The sequence below is a fragment of the Lepidochelys kempii genome, chromosome 10, assembly GCF_965140285.1.
Source record: "Lepidochelys kempii isolate rLepKem1 chromosome 10, rLepKem1.hap1, whole genome shotgun sequence".
In the NCBI taxonomy this organism is placed as follows: domain Eukaryota; kingdom Metazoa; phylum Chordata; order Testudines; family Cheloniidae; genus Lepidochelys; species Lepidochelys kempii.
In genome coordinates this window covers 22507443-22526431 of record NC_136389.1, presented here as the reverse complement: position 1 = coordinate 22526431, position 18989 = coordinate 22507443, and the positions used below count along the sequence as shown (strand labels likewise).

The 18989-nt window shown below is 40.1% G+C and overlaps 1 protein-coding gene across 2 annotated transcripts in view; it reads left to right on the top strand.

Moving 5' to 3' along the window:
* The window catches only part of PARN (poly(A)-specific ribonuclease), a 161634-nt gene extending 147006 nt beyond the window's left edge, over positions 1-14628 (top strand). For both annotated transcript variants that reach the window (XM_073362401.2, XM_073362403.2), the window contains one exon: positions 13969-14628. In XM_073362401.2, coding sequence (XP_073218502.1) covers positions 13969-14021 — 53 coding nt within the window. In that variant the 3' untranslated portion in view covers positions 14022-14628. The remainder of the gene's footprint in view (positions 1-13968) is intronic.
* Positions 14629-18989: the final 4361 nt, after the last annotated feature.

Here is an 18989-nt window from a genome sequence, read left to right as displayed (position 1 = left end):
AATGAAGGCATGTATGCCAGTACCCCTTCTGTATTGTATGGTCCACCTGTAAAACAGTCAGGGGGAGAACTATCACACATGCAAATAACATAACAAAACAAAACACACAACCCTAAAAAACAAACCTACAGAACTTTTCCAAGACATGTCAGTTGGTGGCCTGTAAGGAATTTATTAATATTAATAAAATACCTTTCTTTGTTAGCATTCTGATACATGTTTTCCTATTGATGCCTCCTTTGAGAGCATCATAAGATCCAAATGAGGATCCCCAATTGAACCAAATGTTAAACTAAAATGATATAAAATACAAAAACAAAGAAATTACATATATATTGGGAGCCTAAGTTTGGAGCAGTAGTAGCTCCACTACTGAAAGGTACAGTCACGCCTTCAGAAGGGACTTCCTTCTAAAAGACCCTATAGACCATCAGAATTATGACATGCTGCACAGCAATTGCAAAACCTCAGCTATAGTTCAGACCAAAGGTTTTTCACATGTTTGGTAAGGAAAGCTTCCTTTGTAGTCAATGAGTGGCTCATCTTTCAGGAATATGATGGGTTTTTGGAGTGAGACATCTTGGGTTCTGTCTTGTTCAAACACTTGATGTGATTTGTGATAAGCAGTGGATTCTAATTTGGTGGCTACGGGGATGTCATGTTATACCCATGAATAGTCATCGCTCATTCTAAATGGATATCTTGTGCATTCAAACTTAAACGTGAGGAGCTATTGGGGAAAACATTAGAAAAATTAGTAGCTGAGACTGCCAGAGGCCTCAACCCTTGCTGTCAAAGCCAGCACAGCAATCCACTGGTTGCTACCAACTCAAAGAGTATCCAAGAGAGGACTGTTAACCTGGGGGAGTGCGAGGAATCTGGAGAAGTTTCCAAGGAAAGCTAGATTAATTTTCCTCTTAACCAGCAAAATCCTCAGCATGACACTTCCTTCTGATCCATCTTCTGCACGGAATCTTAAGTAGCTGATAGTAGTCCCAGCCAAGGTACAGCTCACAGGCCACAGTGCACAATTTTGCAACCTGGACTCTGGATAACTTCCAAGCTCATGGCTTCACGATAATACCAGGAAAAGCTCTGATTCCCTTGACCAACATAATTCACCTGTGAGTGGGGACAGAGACATTGGTGATGAAGATCTACCCATCACTAGACAGATTCCGGAAGATCCAAATTCTGATATCTATGTTAGACAAATGCATGCAGGCCAACCATAGCACAGTGTCTCTAGTCACTGGGCCTTCTGGTCTTCTGCATATGGGTCTCTCCATGAGTGAGGTCACATATCTGATGTCTCCACGCCTTTTTTCTGGGAGGATGGAACCATTTCTTGGAGCAAATGCAAGACGAGGTACTGGTTCCCAACCAGATGCTTGATCCCCTAAGATGATGAACAGTCCCTGAGAACATCCGCAGGGGTCTTCCTATCTATCTTCCAGACCTGCTGGTTCTCACAATAGACACCATTTGTGAAGGGATGATGTGCACTTCTGGGACCAGTAACAACATAGGATATCTGGAGCTCCAGAGAAAGGAATCGCAGCATCAAGATGTTGGAGCTCAGAGCTGCTAAACTAGCTTTACTGAGATTCCAGAGCTACCTAGAGGGCAGTCATATTTTGATCCAACAAGACAACATGACCACAGTTGCATATTAAACACCCCAGGGGAACAAGGAGCATAGCTGTACATGCAGAAGCAATGGAGACGTCAGACAAGACTTTCCTTTCCCTAAAAGTGATACGTGTGGAAGGAGAGCTGAACCAAAAGGCAGATTGGCTCAGCAGATTCAGTCAACTACTCGGAGTGATGTCTGAACCAGGAAGTTTTCACTCTGATCTCATCGATGTTCAGCCTTCCCTCAGTTGACCTGTTTGGTAATTGCAAGAATGCAAAATGACCAACGTTCTTCACCTGGGAAGCAGACTCCAACCAAGTGCATGGCGACAGATGTTCTGTCACATAGATGTTCTGCTATATGTGTTCCCTCCATACCATCTCCTAGGGAAGGTTATCCAAAAATAAAGCAAGAAGAAGCAAGGGTGATAGCGCGAACTCTGTATTGACTAAGGAGACCCTGGTTCTCTAATCTGATGGAATACAAACTGGAATTGTAGTTGCCGTTTCCCGTGAGATGAGGTGATTTTTTTTCTCTCTCTCTCTGTCCATTCCTCCATCCAGACCCAGATAGTTTTCATCTGACAGCCTGGCTATCAAACGGGAAGTGTTAGGCCGAGTGCAGCTATCAGGACTCTATTCCATTCTATTCCAGGGAAGTTTCCATTCTAAAAGCCTACTCCTCCACATGGATGGAGTTCATGTCGTCCAAGAGCTCAACACAGATCCAAGAGATCCTGGGATTCTGGCTACTCAGGATTTCCTTCAGAAAGGTTCACATGGAGCCTTCATCCCAGCACCATAGCATCCTGGGTATCAGCTCTAAGTATTGTTCTATTCACAGGATGGTCCAGCTCCTTCGCAGAACTTTCAGATATCCGGATTTCTCAGAGCAATCAGGGCAACAGTTTGACCAATCTTCTCTAAGAGGGACCTAGCACTGGGATTGAAAGCTCTGCCCATTCATCCCTTTGAGCCTCTGATTTCATTCATTCTGCCTATTGGTACAGCATCCAAATGAGAAGCAGCGGCACACCTTTGATGTCAGGAGAACACTAAAGACTTTAATCAAGCGTACAGAATCCACAAGAAGATGAGGCTCCCTGTTAATTTCCTTTCGTCTTGACATGCCAAGGGCTTAGAGTATCCAAGCTATCCTTTTCTAGATGGATGAGACTATGCATCATTGAAACCTACAAGCCTTCCCGCACGCCTGTTCCAGAAGGAATCAAGGCTCATTCTCTTAGTTCCATGGCAACCTCATGGGCCGATATACTGTGCGCTTTCACTGCAGAGATCTGCAAACCAGCCATGTAGCCATGGGCAAATGTCTCTATCAGACATTTATAAGGTGGACTTTCTGTCTCTACACAGATCTCCGTTGGCAGGAATCTGCTCCAGATGGTGATCCAGACATTGCTGTTGCTTAGTTCAAAAATGGATGGAGGGGGTCTTTCCTATTTTTTATGTTCGCTTTTCTGTTCCTCCCTACTCCTCATTACTGCTCACGACTACCCATACATATCAGGATTGTGATAGACACTGGGCCACAGAATGGGAAACTTCTACCTTATAGTTTCTTTTCTGCTAATAGTATCTCCCACAATTCTTCTAATCCTGGACAGCTTCACAGCCCAGAGTCAGTATTTTATTTGGATAGTTACTGTGTAGGCAGTGGCTTACTGAAGACAATTAATTAGTTGGCACTGAAATTATTGTTACTAATTTTCCAAGAGTTTTTTCACAGCTTTGGAATGAATCATCGGTCAGCAAGCAGGATCTTGCCCCATTGACCATGAAGTGAAATCGTAGTTCTCTCTTCGTTAGAGCTTGTTCAGACTGTAGCAGTTGCACACTGTTTAGTTTATGCCTTTCTGTTTTTTTACAGTATCTGCCTAAATAGTAGATGGACTTTTTAAAAAGTATTTAATAGTTTGTAAAGGCCCTTACCAGTGTTAGCGTTCAGTATATATAAAGCTGTCTAATGAAGTCTGGAGTGTATTTTCTCACACCACTATTAAAAGATCATTTCACCACATGTGGAGTTGTCTTGAGATCACATTTTTACAAAACTGAGCACTAGAGAGTAGGACTCATGTTTTGGTGGTGGGAAATTCCTCCTCCCACCCACATTTTCTTTTTAAAAATAAAAATATATATATTTCTATCTTCCTATTTTATTAAACTGGCCTGCTTCATTTAGTCAGGAGGGCATTAAATTAATGACAGAAGAGAAGGGTAAAAAGAGGAAAGATACGAGTACTCATTTAGCACAAAAATCCAGATGTTGAGAAACAAAATTAATCAAGGTGGCAAAGGACATGAAAGGACATTCTTTAATTGCCTATACACTGATCCCAGGAGCCTGGGTAACAAACAAGAAGAATGGAATTGCTCATTTATGAGCATAAATTCAATATAATTGGTATTACTCAAACCTGGTGGGATGATTCCCATGATTGGAATGTTTAAAATCAATTATTATAACCTATTTAGGAAAGATTGAATGAGCAACGGCGGGGGGTTGGGGGGAGCACTCAGCAAAAATGGCATTACCTGTTTCCAAGTCACCAGGAACTGAAAGAAAATGATCTTGAATGTTTATGGATCAATTCCCTAACAGGTAAAGAATAAGATTGGATACAGACCACCCAATGACACAGGGAAACAGAATGACTGGATCCTTTATGCACTGATCTATAATGTGTAGGGGGGAAAAAAGCTGAGAGACCCTGGGGGACTTCAGTTTGAGTGGAACATGCTGGAGGTCTCATGCTGCCAATACTGAAACATCCTTGGAATTTCTATTATAGATGATGATTTCCTGACACAGAAAGTGTTGCATCGACAGGTGGGTTCTATATTGGACCTCATCTTGAGAGAGAGTGAACTGATCACAGAAATGAAAATGATAGCTTAAGTACAAGTGATCATGACTTTATTCTGTTTGCACGTAACAAATATTATCCAGTCCAGACCGGTAATAAAAAAACATTGTGACTTAAAAGGGTCAGTTTCACAAAGCTGAAAACAATTATGAGCCAAATCAACTGGGAGAAAGAATTTAATCAGAAAAATGTGGTCGATAATTGGAAATTGTTTAAAAACACTTTACTAGATATCCAAAAAAAGTCTCAATCCTACAGTTGAGGAAGAAGGCCATATTAGTTAAAAAATAAAAAACGGGTTGAGAGGGAAGTGAAGGTACTATTTAAGAAATAAAGAAGATATATATAACAAATGGAAGAAAGGGGAAGTTCATAGTAATGAGTGTAAATCATTATCTAGGAAGTATAGAAAATGGACAAGGGAAGCAAAGGAACACAAGGAGAAATCTATGGCCAGCAGAGTTAAGGACAATAAGGACTTCAAGTATATTATGAACCAAAAAAAATCCTAACAATGGTATTGGTCCATTACTAGATGGAAATGGTAGAATTATCAATAATAATGCAGAAAAGACAGAAGTGTTCAATAAATATTTCTGTTCTCTATTTGAAGAAAAAGTATATGATATAGTAATATCATATGATAACACTCCTTCCATCCCATTAGTATCGCAGGAGAATGTTAAACAGCAGCTACTAAAGTGAGTCAGACCTGCTGATTTTAAAATGTCTGTCCTACACCCAAGAGTTTTAAGAGCTTGCTGAGGTGCTTACTGGACAGTTAATGTTGATTTTTGATAAGTCTAAGTTCCAGAAGACTGTAAGGAAGCTAATGTTGAACCAGTATTTTAAAAGGGTAAATGGGAGGACCCAGGTAATTATAGACCTGTCAGTCTGACATGGATCCCAGACATGATAATGGAGCAACTGTTATGGGGCTTAATTAATAAAGAATTAAAAGAGGGTAATATAATGGCAATCAAGATGGGTTTATTGCAAAATAGATCCCATCAAATAACTTTATTTTTTTTAATGAGATTACAAGTTTAGTTGCTAAGGTAAAGTGTTGATGTAGTACACTTAAACTTCTATCAGGCATTTGACTTGGTAGTGCATCACATTTTGATTTAAAGAACTAAAATGATATAAAATTAACATGACATACTTTAAATGAATTAAAAGCTGGCTAACAGGTCTCAAAATGTAGTTGTAAATAGGGAATCATCATTGAGCAGGAATCAATTCTTGGCCCCATGGTATTTTAACAATTTCACCAGTGATCTGGAAGAAAACATTAAGTCATCACTAATAAAGTTTGCAGATGACACAAAAATTGGGGGAGTGGTAAATGAATGAAGAGAGCAGGTCACTGATACAAAATGGTCTGGATCACTTGGCAAGATGGACACAAGCAAACATTATGCATTTTAATACAGTTAAATGTACATGTGTAGATCTAGGAACAAAGAATTAAGGCTGGGGGGGATTCTATCCTGGGAAGCAGTGACTCTGAAGAAGATTTGGGAGTGTTGATGGATAATCAGCTGAACATGGCCGGCGTCACACAGGGCACTCAGAAGGACTTATGTGATCTTTGGATGCATAAATGGGAATCTTGTGTAGGAGTAGAGTGATTTTTACCTCTGTATTTGGCACTGGTGCAACCACTGCTGGAATACTGTCTACACTTCTAGTGTCCACAGTTCAAGAAGGATGTTGATAAACTGAAGAGGGTTCAGAGAAGAGCCACAAGAGTGATTAAAAGATTAGAAAAGCAAACCTGCCTTATAGCTAGGGCCCTACCAAATTCATGGCCATAAAAAAGTGTCACGGGTCATGAAATCTGGTCTCCCCCTGTGAAATCTGGTCCTTTGTGTGCTTTTACCCTATACTGTACCAATTTCATGGGGGAGACCAGAGTTTCTCAAATTGGGGGTCCTGATCCAAAAGGGTGTTGCAGGAGCGAGCGATCGTGGTATTGCCACCCTTACTTCTGCGCTGCCTTCAGAGCTGGATGGCCAGAGAGCAGTGGCTGTTGCCTGGGCACCCAGCTCTGAAGACAACAGCAGTGCAGAAGTAAGGGGGGGCAATGCCATACCATGCCATCCTTACTTCTGTGATGCTACTCGCAGCAGCTCTACCTTCAGAGCTGGGCTCATGGCCAGCAGCCGCTGCTCTCTGGCCACCCAGTTCTGAAGGCAGCACTGCCGCCTGCAGCAGCACAGAGGTCAGGGTAGCAGTACCACAGCCCTGCCTATAATAACTCCTTTTTGGGTCAGGACCCCCTACAGTTACAACATGAAATTTCAGATTTAAATAGCTAAAATAATTAAATTTACTATTTTTAAAATACTATGACCGTTAAATTGACCAAAATGGACCGTGAATTTGGTAGGGCCCTACTTATAATGATAGACTCAAGGAGCTCAGTTTAGTTAGCTTAACAAAGAGAAGGTTAAGGAGTGAGGTGATTACAGTCTCTAAATACCTAGACGGTCAACAAATATTTAATAATAGGTTTTTTAGTCTAGCAAAGATAGGTGTAACACAATCCAATGGTTGAAAGTTGAAGCTAGACAAATTCTGACTGGAAATCAGCCATACATTTTTAAGAGTGGATAATTTAACATCAGACCAATTTATCAGGGATCATGATGGATTCTCAATCACTGATGATTTTTAAATCAATATTGGATTTTTTCTAAAAGATATGCTCTTGGAAATATTTTGGGGGTAGTTCTACGGTTTGTTATGCAAGAGATCAGACTGGATGATCACAATGGTTCCTTCTGGCTTTGGAATTATAAAATTCATTGATTCATAATTTGTATTTAAGAATTTATCTGTGTACAGTGTTCTGAGAGGTTCTGAGATAGGGGCTTTGTTTTATATCTAATTCCTGCTGTAAATAATAAATTATAATCCTGGTCATGTTGAGAACTACTTGTATTAAAAGTGATACATATTTCATTCTTATGTCAGAATGTCTTAGCTCAAATGTCACTTCAGTTCTTGCTCTAATGATTCTTATCCAGAAAGTAATACTGTATCCCTGCCATACCGAGCTCCAGAATTTCCATGTAAAAAAATCTCATTTACATTCTAATTCAAATGAAAAACCCAACATTGAAGTTCCATAGGCTCTCCAAGTTGTCCTCTGAGCCTGCACATCAAAGCCACTTACTTGAAATACAGTGATTGAATCAGATGGTGTTTTCTTCCTAACCCTGGTGTGCAGTTTGCAAATTAATTCCAGTTCTGCAGTTTCTTGTTGGAGTCGGTTTTTGAAGTTTTTTTATTGAAGAATTGCAACTTTTAGGTCTGTAATTGAGTGTCCAGGGAGGTTGAAGTGTTCTCCGACTGGTTTTTTTAATGTGTTAATTCTTGACATCTGATTTGTGTCCATTTATTCTTTTGCATAGAGACTGTCCGGTTTGGCCAATGTACATGGCAGAGGGGCATTGCTGGCACATGATGGCATATATCACCTTAGTAGATGTGCAGGTGAACGAGCCCCTGATGTGATTAGGTCCTATGATGATATCCCTTGAATAAATATGTGGACAGAGTTGGCAGTGAGCTTTGTTGTAAAGATAGGTTCCTGGGTTAGTGTTTTTGTTGTGTGGTTGCTGGTGAGTATTTGCTTCAGGTTGGGGGGCTGTCTGTAAGTGAAGACTGGCCTGTCTCCCAAGATCTGTGAGAGTGAGGGATCGTCCTTCAGGATAGGTTGTAGATCCTTGATGAAGCGCTGGAGAGGTTTTTGTTGGGGGCTGAAGATGCTTCAAAAATAGACTCCAACGAGAAACTGCAGAACTGGAATTAATTTGCAAACTGGACACCATTAAATTAGGCTTGAATAAAGCCTGGGAGTGGATGAGTCATTACACTAACTAAAGAACTATTTCCCCATGCTAATTTTTCCCCTACTGTTACTCACACCTTCTTGTCAACTGTTTGAAATGGGCCATCCTGATTATCACTACAAATGTTTTTTCTCTCCTGTTGATAATAGCCCATCTTAATTGGTTAGTCTCGGTAGAGTTGGTATGGCAACCCCCATTTTTTCATGTTCTCTGTATATATATCTTCCTACTGTATTTTCCACTGCATGCATCTGGTGAAGTGGGTTTTAGCTCATGAAAGCTTATGTCCAAATAAATTTGTTAGTCTCTAAAGTGTCACAAGTACTCGTTTTTTTTGCTGATGCAGACTAACATGGCTACCACTCTGAAAGTAATTCCCAGAGGTGGTCATAGCTGTATAGTAACTTGTCTTTTGTTCAAAAATATTGGATGTCCCATTAATGCTGTGCATACCAGTAAAAAAAAACAGGGGCGGGGGGGAATCAAATGTACCTTTGTTGACAATTTTGTTCTTTCATAAAACTTTCATGTATAGCTTTGTTTTAAAGGACTTTCATGTTAAATTATGGATAACAGTCCTTTAAACACTATCAAGATGATATACTTGTTAGTGTAGGTGACACATCCCACACTGGTGTTCCTCAAATTATTGTCTGTCAGTGATAAAAAGCTGATCAGTTTATCAAATCATTTCATCTAAGTCTCAAACTGCCTAGATCTTGATTTTATGTTAAGATCTTTCTCAGTGCCTCTCTTCCTTCCACACACAACAAAGATAAAAACATATTGTGCAAACATAATAATATGTTAGATAAATCTGTCCACAGAAATATTTTAAAGGAACTGCCTCTATTGTGTGTAAAATCCCTCTGCTATATTTGGCATTAGTACTTGTTTGGAAATGGAGACTGCCAGTAAAAACAGAAAATAATTTCTCTTTCCAACCTTAGTTTGAAACTGAAATACTTTAGTTTTCAGCATGTTACCTCTACTCAACTGCCTTGAATAAGGATTAAACAACAATCGCAGTTGGGACATAAGAATTTAACATAAGGGCCATACTGGCTCAGACCAATGGTCCATCTTGCCCATCAGCCCGACAGTGGGCAGCACAAGATGTTTCAGAGGGAATGAACAGAACATGGCAATTTCAAGTGATCCTCATCCTCAGTCATCCAGCTCAGCTTCTGGCAATCAGAGATTTAGGGATACCCAGAGCATGGAGTTGTGTCCCTGACCACCTTAGCCATTGATGGACCTATCCTCCGTTAACTTCTGTTTTGTTTTTTTTAATCCAGTTGTACTTTTGGCCTTCACAACATCCCCTGGCAACAAGTTCCACAGGTTGACTGTGTGTTGTGTGAAGAAATACTTCCTTTTGCTTCTTTTAAACCTGCTGCCTATTTATTTAATTGGGTGACACCCGGTTCTTGTGTTATAGAATCATAGAATATCAGGGTTGGAAGGGACCCCAGAAGGTCATCTAGTCCAACCCCCTGCTCAAAGCAGGACCAATTCCCAGTTAAATCATCCCAGCCAGGGCTTTGTCAAGCCTGACCTTAAAAACCTCTAAGGAAGGAGATTCTACCACCTCCCTAGGTAACGCATTCCAGTGTTTCACCACCCTCTTAGTGAAAAAGTTTTTCCTAATATCCAATCTAAACCTCCCCCACTGCAACTTGAGACCATTACTCCTCGTTCTGTCATCTGCTACCATTGAGAACAGTCTAGAGCCATCCTCTTTGGAACCCCCTTTCAGGTAGTTGAAAGCAGCTATCAAATCCCCCCTCATTCTTCTCTTCTGCAGGCTAAACAATCCCAGCTCCCTCAGCCTCTCCTCATAACTCATGTGTTCCAGTCCCCTAATCATTTTTGTTGCCCTTCGCTGGACTCTCTCCAATTTATCCACATCCTTCTTGAAGTGTGGGGCCCAAAACTGGACACAGTACTCCAGATGAGGCCTCACCAATGTCGAATAGAGGGGAACGATCACGTCCCTCGATCTGCTCGCTATGCCCCTACTTATACATCCCAAAATGCCATTGGCCTTCTTGGCAACAAGGGCACACTGCTGACTCATATCCAGCTTCTCGTCCACTGTCACCCCTAGGTCCTTTTCCGCAGAACTGCTGCCTAGCCATTTGGTCCCTAGTCTGTAGCTGTGCATTGGGTTCTTCCGTCCTAAGTGCAGGACCCTGCACTTGTCCTTATTGAACCTCATCAGATTCCTTTTGGCCCAATCTTCCAATTGGTCTAGGTCCTTCTGTATCCTATCCCTCCCCTCCAGCGTATCTACCACTCCTCCCAGTTTAGTATCATCCGCAAATTTGCTGAGAGTGCAATCCACACCATCCTCCAGATCATTTATGAAGATATTGAATAAAACCGGCCCCAGGACCGACCCTTGGGGCACTCCACTTGATACCGGCTGCCAACTAGACATGGAGCCATTGATCACTACCCGTTGAGCCCGACAATTTAGCCAGCTTTCTACCCACCTTATAGTGCATTCATCCAGTCCATACTTCCTTAACTTGCTGACAAGAATACTATGGGAGACCGTGTCAAAAGCTTTGCTAAAGTCAAGAAACAATACATCCACTGCTTTCCCTTCATCCACAGAACCAGTAATCTCATCATAAAAGGCGATTAGATTAGTCAGGCATGACCTTCCCTTGGTGAATCCATGCTGGCTGTTCCTGATCACTTTCCTCTCATGCAAGTGCTTCAGGATTGATTCTTTGAGGACCTGCTCCATGATTTTTCCAGGGACTGAGGTGAGGCTGACTGGCCTGTAGTTCCCAGGATCTTCCTTCTTCCCTTTTTTAAAGATTGGCACTACATTAGCCTTTTTCCAGTCATCCGGGACTTCCCCGGTTCGCCACGAGTTTTCAAAGATAATGGCCAGTGGCTCTGCAATCACAGCCGCCAATTCCTTCAGCACTCTCGGATGCAACTCGTCCGGCCCAATGGACTTGTGCACGTCCAGCTTTTCTAAATAGTCCCTAACCGCCTCTATCTCCACAGAGGGCTGGCCATCTCTTCCGCATTTTGTGATGCCCAGCGCAGCAGTCTGGGAGCTGACCTTGTTAGTGAAAACAGAGGCAAAAAAAGCATTGAGTACATTAGCTTTTTCCACATCCTCTGTCACTAGGTTGCCTCCCTCATTCAGTAAGGGGCCCACACATTCCTTGGCTTTCTTCTTGTTGCCAACATACCTGAAGAAACCCTTCTTGTTACTCTTGACATCTCTGGCTAGCTGCAGCTCCAGGTGCGATTTGGCCCTCCTGATAACATTCCTACATGCCCGAGCAATATTTTTATACTCTTCCCTGGTCATATGTCCAACCTTCCACTTCTTGTAAGCTTCTTTTTTATGTTTAAGATCCGCTAGGATTTCACCATTAAGCCAAGCTGGTCGCCTGCCATATTTACTATTCTTTTGACTCATCGGGATGGTTTGTCCCTGTAACCTCAACAGGGATTCCTTGAAATACAGCCAGCTCTCCTGGACTCCTTTCCCCTTCAAGTTAGTCCCCCAGGGGATCCTGGCCATCCGTTCCCTGAGGGAGTCGAAGTCTGCTTTCCTGAAGTCCAGGGTCCGTATCCTGCTGCTTACCTTTCTTCCCTGCGTCAGGATCCTGAACTCAACCAACTCATGGTCACTGCCTCCCAGATTCCCATCCACTTTTGCTTCCCCCACTAATTCTACCCGGTTTGTGAGCAGCAGGTCAAGAAAAGCGCCCCCCCTAGTTGGCTCCTCTAGCACTTGCGCCAGGAAATTGTCCCCTACGCTTTCCAAAAACTTCCTGGATTGTCTATGCGCCGCTGTATTGCTCTCCCAGCAGATATCAGGAAAATTAAAGTCACCCATGAGAATCAGGGCATGCGATCTAGTAGCTTCCGTGAGCTGCCGGAAGAAAGCCTCATCCACCTCATCCCCCTGGTCCGGTGGTCTATAGCAGACTCCCACCACTACATGGAAAGGAGTAAATAATGCTTCTCTATTCAGTCTCAACACCATTCATGATTTTTTAGACCTCTATCATATCCCACGCCCCCACCTTATTCATCTCTTTTCTAAGAACACTCCTTGTATGGAAGCCGTTCCATGTCCCTAATAATTTTTGTTGCCCTTTTCTGTACTTTTTCCAGTTCTGCTTTCTTTCTTTCTTTTTTTAAGATGGAGAGACCAGAACTGCACACAGTATTCAATGTGTGGGTGTGCCATGGATTTATAAATTTGCATTCTGAACTTTTCTGCCTTATATATCCTTTCCTAATGGTTCCTAACATTGTTAGCTTTGTTGACTACTGCTGCACATTGAGCAGACGTTTAGAGAACTATTCACGATGACTCCAAGATCTTTCTTCAGTGGTAACAGCTAATTTAGAACCCATCATTTTGTATGTATAGTTGGGATTATATTTTCCAATGTGCATTACTTGCACTCATCAATATTGAATTTCATCTACCTCTGTGTTGCCCAATCACCCTGTTTTGTTAGATTCCTTTGAAACTCTTCAAAGTCAGATCTGGACTTAACTATCTTGGGTAATTTAATATCATCTGAAAATTTTGCCATCTCATTGTTTATCCACTTTTCCAGATCATTTACGCATATATTGAACAGCACATGTCCCAGTACAGATCTTTGGAGGTAGGATAGTACCACTAACGTTTTTATTTATTATAATTTTGATGCTGCAGCTACAAACTGAATATGCTGCTGCATCCGTTTTAATAAAATTAGATCTGATTTGCAAAATACTGTATGAAAATATAAAGTCCCTAAAGTACTTAAATATCACTTGATGATTTGCCAGGGTCATTGCTTTGTTACCTTATAATTTCATGTAGTGAGAAAGGTTTCACCAGTCTTCCATCTTGTTTTGTTTTTAGTCTTTGAGAGCACTCAGGCAATCAAGGCAGGGTCTGTTAGGGTTCCAATTAGAGAGTCATCTTTTCTCACTTGCTAATTCCAGCAGTAAAAACTGTCTCTGAAGAAAAATGTCTTTGCACAATGTGAAAGAGTATGAGTGAAGTTCTCTGATTCTTGGTTTAAACAGGTAATGAGTCTTTTAAAATCCAGGTTAAAAAAAAATTGGTAAACTTTTACCAACAAGCCTCACATTTTAAGGAAGTGTCTGCACTGAGAATGCTTGGTCTTATTGTTTGGAGAATTGCTTACATGGCGGTCTGCAAATTGTGATTGGTGATGCATGCCATGTGTGCTGCACTTGTTAAACCCATAAATGCCCCCCCACCCTAACCCCCTAAAAAACTCCAAACAAAAACAACAGTTAAGGCTGAAACATAGCAATTTGTCCATTATCAAAGCCTGATTTGTTTGTAATCATACTTTTCATAGTTCTGACATACTTAGGATTGACTGCTAAATATAATGGTATAAATGTAGATTGTTGCTTTGAGAATTTTCCCCATATAACTATAGCACTATAAATTTACCCTGAATTGCAAGTATTATGCTACAACTTGTTGTATTTTAAGGTGTCTTAGTCCATTTAAATGTTTTGAGATGGTACTTTTTAATGTTGTAAATATCTTTCTCTTCTCTTAGGAAGCATCACAAGTGGTTCCACAGCACTCTTTGAAGTTCCTGACACGTGGTAGCCAACATCTGTATTAATAAAAAGTGAAGCTGATTCAAAGCAATTGCAAGAGTATACCACTTGGAAGCCATACTTTATTTAAATAAAAAGTGGTGTTGAAAAATAAGTATGTCTCCTGAAAATCAGTTTAATTTTTTTAAACTGTCTACTGAACAATCACTGTCAGTTTTACTCGTGTATTAACTAGTTTACAATTCTGTCTGTTGATCATGTGAAAACTTTGCTGTCGTAAACAATGTTAGATTTAAGAAGCAAGACTAAACATGTTTTGGTCACCTGTTATGGCATGTTGGCTATGAAATGTACAAAAAGAATCAGCACTATTAAGAATTTTGTTAGGCTGTTTCTTGTGCTTGAGGGGAGTTATCACATAAGTCTTCTCATCTTCAGATGTTCCGGCGATATCAGTAGTCCTGAACAGATAAACCTCAGTATCGGTTACTGCTTTCTACCAGTTACCCTGGAAACCTTACAGTGTTGTCCTTTTTCCTCAGTAGGAAGACTTCAGCCAGTATCTGTCTGGAAACTAATCCTACACATATATATCCTTTTGTTCTCTTGGAAAAATTTAACTTATACTTTCCTTAAAAAAAAAAAAAAAAGAAGAAGAAGAGAAAGAAATTAATGTTGGGAGGAGGTGGGTTTTCTTTTCTGTTTTCACTCAAGTCTTGATCTGGTTTTCCATGGTTTGTGTTTTTTGTAAAAATGTTTTTGAAACCTGTGACAAACCTGCAAACTGTACCAGCCCTTTATTCATTTACAAAAAATCTGCTTTGGTAGATTTCAGAAACTTTGATATTTAACATTTTTGTATCATGGAAATAAAAATGAAAAATGTATTTCCATAAAATGAAAATAAAAAACATTTTCTTAGGACCCAGTGTGTCTGTATTTTTCACATCATTTATGTGACTTTTCTCTTGTTTTGCCATTCATATATGGTTAGTGGGTATTAAGACACATACATTCTTGTTTTATAAATGTGTTTCCAACACATCATTCTAGCAAATGGAATAACTACCAGAGTTCATGAGATAATATTTATTGTGGAGCCTGACCCCTTCCCTCTTAAATACAATAAAGGGAAACCCCTTGGAGGTCAGGGGTGAAGCAAAAACAACTTTCTGCCCTTTACTGTTCCTTTATGCTCTATAGCAGCTGCCTCAAATTCTCAAAAGTAATTTTTAAATTTTCCTGGTTGACTTTTCTTTTGAAATATTAGGTCCTGACATGTTGAAGGCAGCATGTTCATCTGACAATCCAGGAATGTACGAGCTTTCAATCTTAGCACTAACTTCTGCTCCACATCATCTGCTCCACTGCTTTGTGTTGTGAGGCAGAGAATGTCTGACTGGAGTGCAGGAGATGATGGTAATGAATCTGAGTGAGCTCTGTTGCTATTAGGGATCCCCAGGTCTTCTGTACTATGATATCAGGAGTAAAACTTAGTATGGATCACCAAGCTCCATGTGCCTTTGGTGGCCTCAAACCAAAGTGAGGCTTCAGATCCCTCCTCAATGTGAGTCTGATCATTGTTTGAGTTATTCAGGAAGAACTACTCATGTTGTGCACCATCTTGTAGCAAGATTTTCAAACGCTGAGATGTACAAATAAGCTGCAGTCACAGTGTATGATTTTCATGTCTATATTCTCTAAAAATGTGGTTTTCAAGAATGCAAAGTCCTCAAACATGTGAATGGATCAAAGAGAACACAGTTTGAAAAGGAGCTTAGCCTCACGTTCTTACCTTGATGCAAAACAAGTATTGTAAATATTCAAAAAAGTAATACAGTAGTTTCGTAATTTTTTAAATTCTAGTAACAATCTGAATATCATACATTACAATGGTCAATTTTTCCATTTATTTGGACTGGGTCAGATGGAACAATGCATGTGCTATGAGGATATTTTTTTCCCCCCAAACTTTAAAGTAATTGTTCTCCCAGGAATTCTGCTGGCTTTTCTAGTGGAAGCCAGCTTTAATCTTAAAAAGAAAAGGAGTACTTGTGGCACCTTAGAGACTAACCAATTTATTTGAGCACAAGCTTTCGTGAGCTACAGCTCACTTCATCGGATGCATACTGTGGAAAGTGTAGAAGATCTTTTTATACACACAAAGCATGAAAAAATACCTCCCCCCACCCCACTCTGCTGCTGGTAATAGCTTATCTAAAGTGACCACTCGCCTTACAATGTGTATGATAATCAAGTTGGGCCATTTCCAGCTCAAATCCAGAATTTAACAAGAACGTCTGAGGAGGGGAGGGGGGGTAGGAAAAAACAAAGGGAAATAGGTACCTTGCATAATGACTTAGCCACTCCCAGTCTCTATTCAAGCCCAAGTTAATTGTATCCAATTTGCAAATGAATTCCAATTCAACAGTTTCTCGCTGGAGTCTGGATTTGAAGTTTTTTTGTTGAAGAATTGCAACTTTCATGTCTGTAATCGCGTGACCAGAGAGATTGAAGTGTTCTCCGACTGATTTATGAATGTTATAATTCTTGACATCCGATTTGTGTCCATTTATTCTTTTATGTAGAGACTGTCCAGTTTGACCAATGTACATGGCAGTACATTGTACAATGTACATGCACATCCACCAATGTGATATATGCCATCATGTGCCAGCAATGCCCCTCTGCCATGTACATTGGTCAAACTGGACAGTCTCTACGTAAAAGAATAAATGGAAAACCTGGATTTGTGCTGGAAATGGCCCAACTTGATTATCATACACATTGTAAGGAGAGTGATCACTTTAGATAAGCTATTACCAGCAAGAGAGTGGGGTGGGGGGAGGTATTTTTTCATGCTTTGTGTGTATAAAAAGATCATCTACACTTTCCACAGTATGCATCCGATGAAGTGAGCTGTAGCTCACGAAAGCTCATGCTCAAATAAATTGGTTAGTCTCTAAGGTTCCACAAGTACTCCTTTTCTTTTTGCGAATACAGACTAACAAGGCTGTTACTCTGAAACCTAGCTTTAATCTTGAGAACTGTTACTACCATATCTTCAACCCTACCATTTTGTCTTGTTTGTTTAGATTTTAAGCATTTTGGGACAGGAACTCTCACTGTATGTGCTTTGGCATTTTGATTGGTGCCTCTAGCTGCTACAGTCTTTTTTGTTTTTAAAAGATAAGATAACCATGCTATTCTGCTTATAGCAGAAAAGATTTTAATGTAGCTGTTATGGTTATTGGTATAAAATGAGCAACGTATCTAAACCAATAAAGCAGAATGAAGTCAGGGCATATATAGTTCTTTAATTGTACTTTTAAGGGTTCTGGTAGGGATTAATTCTGAACAGTAACATAAGGCAAGAAGTGACCCTCACCAACGTAAAAAGTTCCTTACCCTGTGGTATCACAAAGACCTCCTATGCTATCCCCAAGTGAAGGATAACATGATTCATTAAATTTTCCTTTATCTTAAGTGAAATCACTCAATTGTAACTCTAAAAGGGAGAGGACAACTTCCTATATTGGATCAATTTTGCTAATGTTTCCTAATTCATTTATGTAATACATACAATCCTGATCTTTCGTTCCTTTGTGTGTATGTGGAATGTTACAGACTTAATAATGTGATTAAGTGTTTTCTCTCTTCATAACTGTGGTGTCTAGCACAATCCCAGGATCCTTGACTAGGGTTTCTAGGCACTACTATACTACAAATAAATTAAAATGTATATAAATAAAACATGAAAATGATGATGTGGCATGAACAGTTCTTCACCAGGAGTTTGAGATTTGCATCAAGTGGCAATTAGTGGTTTTATGTAGGTTATCCCAATTAACGGCCAATAAAATGTGTCAGAATTTAATGTAATTTGTATATAACACATTTTACCAAAAATCCTTTAGGAATGTTTTAGTTTTAAAATTGTATTGGAAGTAGCCCTCTGCCTGGAAAGGCACTTGCCTTAGTTACAATTCCAACTGTACATGACTGAAATTAAAGCTGATAAAGTTAAAACTACTAAATGTGACTTAAAATGGACTCTGTTCATAAAGACATCATGACTTTGAAGCCTGACATTTTGGAATATTCTAAAATTAGAACGAAGTGACAGCTCCTGTTAGAGGTTTGAGGGTCTTCCTATTTCAGTAGGAAAATCACCAATTTGGATAATACCATAAAAGGAACCTGGTACAGGATGAGCTGGACCTTTAGAACCGCTCAAAACCTGGCTCCAGTATTACCAACCTCAAAAAATCAAAAATCATGCATAAGTCTCCAAATATCATGTTTTTTAAAAGATTATATTGTTTTCTGATCTGTCTTGATTTTTGAACTATCCCTGCCTGACCCCAGTGTCTAAGAAACAATTTTTGCCTCTTCCCAAATTTATTGGGTAAAACTGATTTTTGGCTCCTGCTGCAGGAGCTCTCACCCCCACATCTGACCATTACCTGCCCAGCAATTCTACCCCAAACCTCAAAATCAGTCCTGTCCCCCTGTGGACACTGATATTGATGTCAAAGGATATTGACCTCAAAGACCTAAAGGTGTTTATACATTTCACTGTCCAACATAAAATGGGTTCTTTTAAACAGTGAGGCCTTGGTTTTACTTGGTTATTTGGCAAACAGCCAAAAACATTCATTCAGATTAAAATTTATTAAACACAGGAAAGAACAAGAAATTAAAACAGTCATTTATACTGAAACTGTGGTTGAGTGTGCAAAACAGTCAAAACCTTTCAAGTCTTTCTCCTTTTGGAGGCAAACCATCAGTCTCTTATTTTCAGAACTCCCTTTCTTTGATGAAAAGGAAAAGGGTTAATTTTACTCCCAGTCCTGATGTATAGATGGCATTTACTTATCTTGCTCTTAGCAAGGTAGAGGAGAGACAGGATAGAAAAGATGGTTAAAATGCATTGTTGATATGTTTGAAACACTGGATGGTTACAAGTGGATGCTTTGGCTCGCAAGTCTTCCACGACGCATGCTGCTTGGACCTT